This window comes from Merops nubicus, unplaced genomic scaffold (assembly GCF_000691845.1).
Source record: "Merops nubicus isolate BGI_N331 unplaced genomic scaffold, ASM69184v1 Scaffold30722, whole genome shotgun sequence".
Taxonomy (NCBI): Eukaryota; Metazoa; Chordata; class Aves; order Coraciiformes; family Meropidae; genus Merops; species Merops nubicus.
Window position 1 is genome coordinate 5,185 of NW_008596071.1, and position 6,091 is coordinate 11,275.

A 6,091-nucleotide genomic window follows, 5' to 3' on the forward strand; every position below is an offset into this window, starting at 1 on the left:
CTTATGCCTCTTTTGGTGCTTTTTTTCCAAATTGATGTTTGTTCTTATGTTCTCTTGGTCACTCCTTGCAGGGTCTGTTTCATCTGGGATACTCTGCCATCTCCACTAGTTTTCCTGAAGGGTTCTACACATTTTCATTTTTGGACCTGCAGGGTCCTGTAGCTGCTTACCCACACCAACCATTCTAGATCCTTTTTAATCCTGTGTCTGCTGGCTGTTAAACTTTTTGAACTTTGCATCTTCTTCAGTATGCTCAACAGACTTGAGTTGCACTGTCAAACTTCTCATCACCTTAGTTTTGCAGTTTCACTTGTGAATCTTAGCATTTTTTCTTAATTTTTATTATGTTATTACAGCTTAAAGTTGATCCTCATCCTTTTAATTGTTCTAAAGGTTATACTTCAAATAACAACGTGGAAATTGATTTCTGGAATCTGGCTTCTGAGATTGGCCCCTTCCATTGCAAACATCTGCGGTTGCTCTGTTACAGTAATAGTCTTCAAAACATAATCTTCAAGTGTCATGTTTGTAGCTCATAGTTTGTCACTTCAGAGGTTATTTATCTCTGGTAAGATACTTGCATAAGGATGAAAAGTATGTAAGTTTCGTTTGCTGACAAATGCTTACGGAAAGTTAGAGTATAAGTTTCTGGGAAGTTTTGTTGTTACTCAGTATTTGTGCAGGTAGGCTTTAACAGATAACCATAATATACCAAGTGGTGTATCTCAGGTACAGGCCACTAACTTCTCTGAGTTCAGATACCTTTTCTAGTCACAGTGCAGCTCTCCAGCCTGTCAACATCCTAACGCCACTATAGGGCATCACACATCTCAGTGTGGCAGGAGGGGGGGATTTCTAAACGGAGGAGGAGTTAGCAGCAGCTTTGCTTAGTCATCTGTTTATATTTTGAGTTTTTATTTTGGTTTAAGTGAGTTCTGTACTGTAGAGAGGGATGCTGTAGCATCTTCTTTCAAATGCAGGGTGAGGGGTTTATCAAAATGAGGTGATATCAGATACTGATGACTGGGAACAGTCACATTTCAGCTGTGGTAATTGTAGAGTGTTTCAGTCAAGATGATAATACAAACCAAGTTGTTGGAAGCACAGTGGGTAGCTCATTTAAGTTACAGGAACAAAAAAAATAAGAGACACAATTCTGCAGAACTATGATAAATAGTAAAAACTATGATAAATAGGCTTTTCTGGTATCTTTTCCCTCCTTTTCACCTCTATGCCTTTAGGTCTCTGCTTAATAGCCTTTTTTTTTTTTTTTTTTTCTCTTCCCAATCTTTCTAATCACCTGTCGTATGGTAGCCTTTTCAGAGAAGAAGGATGACAGTTAAGCAAGGCTTGCAGCTCTTGAATAGTATCTTAAAGACAAATTTATTTCTCACAGTTCTGAAGATAAAGGTTTGGTTGTGCTGGCCAGGCAAAATTAATTGGCATTCTATAAAGAACAATGTTTAATTGTAAGTGGGGTGGTATTAATGAAACTGTCTGGTTGCTACTGAAGCTGTTTCTACTAATGTTGCTTTGGCGGCTAAAAGCCTTAGGTTCCATAGCCCCTTTTAATACATAACTTTTTAAGTAGTTTAGTTGGACTGGAGGAATTCAGACCGTGCACTAACATAGAGAATTGATTTGAGGTTTTCTAAAAAAATTTCCACACTTTTTTGCAGTATTGGACACAAATTATGTTGCCGTAATTTAAGGGGAAGAGGATCATCTGTGAAACATTTGATTATTCCTGATAGCACTAACAAGGTCTTTCTGAAGTGCATTAGACAACTTAGTACACTAGAGTATTTCAGAATCATGGTACAATATTACAGATAAACTTATTTTTATTGTTGAGAAAAACCTTTTTATTTTTTACTGACTTACAACATCTCTTCTAGATGAAGAGGGAAATCAAGATGAGTCACTGGAGTCACAGGTGAGGAAATAAGTTTCTAGACATGTTTTTCTTGTGGAGTGAGAACAAAGGCTTGGAATTCAGAACTGTGGTTTGGTTCCTGATTTGAACTGTTCTGTAGCTCTTACTGTCTCATTTCTTCTGTGCATCAGAAGAGTTAATGATATCTTACATCTCAGAATTATTTTTTTTTCAAAGAACTGAGAGGGATAGAGTCAATGAGAGCTGACAGAGATAGCTTAACTTTTGATGCTACTGTTTAAACTTAGTATGTTAATTAAATATATCTTTTAAAAGTAATGTGGGTTTTTTTTTCCAAGTGCTGCTGTTCAGATTCTAATCTTCTAAATTGTGGCCCATTTCCTTCAGGCTTTATCTGCAGAGGACCAGGTAAAGGACCATTCCACAGGAACTCCAGTGGTAGCAGGTCAGATCTTTCTTGAATCGGGGAAATCAGACTCTCAGTCAGAGGATGAAGAGAACTCTCACAATCAAGAGGAGGAGAAAGATCATTCACTTCGAGAGTTGAACTCTCTAGACGTGTCAAATCTATTAAATAAGGATTTGGAAGAAGCAGAAGTGCAGAGTCCAGGTAACTGCTCACAGACTTTTGAACAAGTGGAAAGAAAGATGTATTAGGTGAACTTTGGTGTGTGGATGAACACAAACAGTAACTTTGAACATATGAAATAACTAGTTGTCTTAATCTTTCTGGAATGGAATGGTAGTTGCTGCCTTTCCCATTAGAAAGTAACATCAAAAAGTTTTGAAATGTATTGTGATGGAAATCTGAGAGGTTATTTTTAGAGGCATTTGAAAGTTTTTTTACAATCATTGTTTCCATTTTGTTGGAAAGCTCCCACTATCACATGGAGAAAGCCTTGATTTCTTGAAGTAGGACTCAAGCACACATACTATGCTGTGTGTATAGGTACACCAACCTTAGGAGGAGAAATTGCATCAGTGTTTCAGCCTGCTGACTCTTGCCTGGAGAGTCAGTTGACAGGGAAGGAACAAATTATGATGTATGACAAAGGAACAAAGTATGAGACGAGATATAAGTAAATAAGGAGAAAATATAGTGATAAATTACCATATAATTTATTCAGACATAGTAAAATGGGTAAATTCCTACTTGCACATTCAGTTTGACATGAGGTAATTTATCCTCTCAGTAAATTATGTGCCTCTGTTTGTATTTGTTCTTTAAGTACATGATAAAACAGCCGTAGTGAGCGTTTTATCCGGTGATCGCATTGCTCTGTTGCTTTAAGGGTTAGTATTTGTTACTGTCTGGGAGGAAAAACAGTTTTATGGTTGCATCTAGAATTTAAAAACTGGCAAAGGGGAGGACTAGGGCAGAGTAATTTCGTAACTGCAGAGCACTGTGTAAGTGATTTGTGTCCACTTGCAATACAGGAAATAAGGTACTAAAAGATGCAAGTAAAACTTCAAGTTCTAAAGTAGTGTTAAGATACTGGACATGCAGTTTGTCCAAATGAGTCATAAGGTCCCACCAATTGTAGTTATATGCACCCTAAGCATGACTTTGTACATTATTCTGTGGTTAAAGATGTCTAAAATGATTCCAGGCTAATTGCATTTGGACAAATTATTTTTGAATGCAATTTCTGAAAATAACATTTTTCTTTGTGTGTTATGGAATAATTAACTTGGAACATCTGCCAAGGAATCAAATTATGAAGAACAATTTGAACAGGCTAACTAATGCTGGAGATTTCCTTATGTTTCAAAAAAAATCAACATTCATTTTTTTAATTAGTATGATCTCTAGGCCTTACAATTATAGACCCTAGAAAAAAGAACTGCCTTTCTCTATAACCACAAGAATTACAAACTTAACTAGAAAAAACGCCACATAATTGACATTCTCAATTGTATGATTTTGCAGATGTCTTCAAATGAAGCTGAACCTAATTGCTTAGAGAAAGCGAAAAACCTTTATAGAAGGCTCATTGAAATAATTTAATTTTCAAAAACCAAAGAGGTTCCTTCATTTTCATAGAGGATTGATTTTATTTTAAAATATTGCAATATTGGAATGGGTAACCTTTGAAGTTCCAGGGCATGAGAAATTGTAAATCATGTTGTTCAAAGTAGTTTTGAATGCAACTGAAATATATTGATGAAATGAAGAACTTTTCAATGTAAGTATATGCAGCACTAGAAAATAACTAGACCCGTGGTGATTTCATTTAAGTCTTTTCTTACAGTTGTATGTTCTAAGCTTATTCCCTGCTGATGTTCAAGTACTTCCAGTATCCTATTTGGTGATGTGAGTGGTTCTGTCACGATCGTGCCTAACCCTAGGGCCAAACAGAATATATGCACTATAATGGGCTTCAAGGGTGGCCTGTTGCAGGAGAAACGGAGTGCAGAGAAGAGAAAGTGAAAGGAAGGACTCTTTATTTTGGTTGGCAGAAACAATGTAACAAATTTGCCTTCTCCTGTCTAAACAAAAATATTTCCTTTGCTTAGAACTAAGGAACACAAGAAACCACATAACTTCTGTTGAATTTCCCAGCTAAATAAGAATAATATTTTTTCAAGTGCTATTTAGGAAAAGAATTGCTCTTTCAGGCTTTTTTAAATTAGACTTTTTGCTGAAGACATGATTAAGTGCAGTTGATAGAAATTAAAACTGTCATAGGAGTGCTTCCCTGTGTGTAGAAGACGACTTTAATTTGTGGAACAAAGGAAAGCAGTCTCATTCCTGGGTGTGTCTTTTCAGCTCTGACAGCCATTGGGGGCACGGCGGACGGTGAGCGTTGCCACTTCCCCTTCCTCTTCCTGGAGAAGGAGTACGCGGAGTGCACCGCAGATGGGCGGGAGGATGGCAGGCTCTGGTGTGCGACAACCTACGATTACAAGAAGGATCAAAAGTGGGGCTTCTGTGAAAGTGAGTAACCTGATGTTTTCTACTTGTCCAAGGAATGCTTTCTTAAGCTAGTCCTGATAATGACCTTTATTTCAGGGTCTTGAAGGCCCTGTCATATATTAATAACCACTATGAACATTAATATACGAGTAATTATAAAGGCAAAGTTCTCATGATAGAAAAGTTTACAAAGCAAACACCACTTCCCTAAAGCTGTTTGGGAAATCTTGCAGTGGAGGCGTCTATAAAGCTCTTAGTTGCTGAGGCTGAGGGAATATAGGGGTTTGACAGTATTTTCCATTATACTTGCCAATTCGTTGCACAAAGGCAACCCTTCTCTAGGAACTATCCTCCTACAGGAGGAACCTTTCTTCCTTCCACTACTTGAAGCTGATTGCTCTTTGGAGCAACGAAAATAATATTTTTACAACACACATACATGAGAAATCACATGAGAAGAAACTGTCCTTCAAGATATCCGACAGCTCCTTTAGACAGCTCTTTGTAATCACTTGGGGTGTTTGTTGGTCTTTGGAAACATATTTCTGGCCATATTTTCCCATTAGAACCAATAGTAGTTTTGAGAGAATAGTGTTGAGCTGTGTAAGTGGTGCTCTTAATGTACTCTTCTTTTTTTTTTTTTTTTAGCTGAAGAGCAGTCTAATAAGAGAAAGCAGATGCAAGAAGCTGAGGATGTTTATCAGACTGGAATGAAGATCCTTAATGAAAGCAGTAAAAAGGCTCAGAAGAAAGAGTAAGTCTACCTTCTCCACCCCAACAAGAGAAGGATGGCATGGCTGGTCACTCGGGCTTAACCGAAAAATAAATAGTTGCTTTGGGACTTTCCACTTTATTTGACTTAGCGTCAGACTATGTTCTGTTTTCCTAGTTCTGAAAATAAATAGTAATTTCAGGGTATTTAGAAAAAGGAATTTCTGCCTTCTTTCCTCTGAATCTGCTAAAAAATAAAATATTAATTTCTGCAGAGCAGATGTTGTCAAAACATTGACTTAATGGAAGATGGTGCTACAGTTCTCCAGCCACAATTTATATGTGCAACAGAAAAAAAAAATGAGAACATGATAAAAGATGACTGTCCTTTTTCAAATGTATCTTACAGTTCGGTTCTCATTCTGCTTCAAAGATTAAGTGGCAAAAAACAGCATTTCTTGTCCTGCTCAGGTTTTTTTCCTACTTTCTGATGGTTTTGATCACCATAAAAATAGTACTTAACTTAACAAATTGTTTAAACTTTAATAATTAACATTGTATAAGAG

At 36.9% G+C, this 6,091-nt stretch overlaps 1 protein-coding gene across 1 annotated transcript; it reads left to right on the plus strand.

The window, feature by feature from the left end:
• Window positions 1-356: 356 nt before the first annotated feature.
• On the plus strand, window positions 357-5,572 carry LOC103769104 (protein sel-1 homolog 1-like; the record flags this gene model as incomplete). Its single annotated transcript, XM_008936279.1, has 5 exons — window positions 357-489; window positions 1,899-1,936; window positions 2,285-2,507; window positions 4,668-4,835; window positions 5,463-5,572. Coding segments are annotated over 5 exons (672 nt in total), but the record flags the coding sequence as incomplete, so codon positions are not given.
• Window positions 5,573-6,091: the final 519 nt, after the last annotated feature.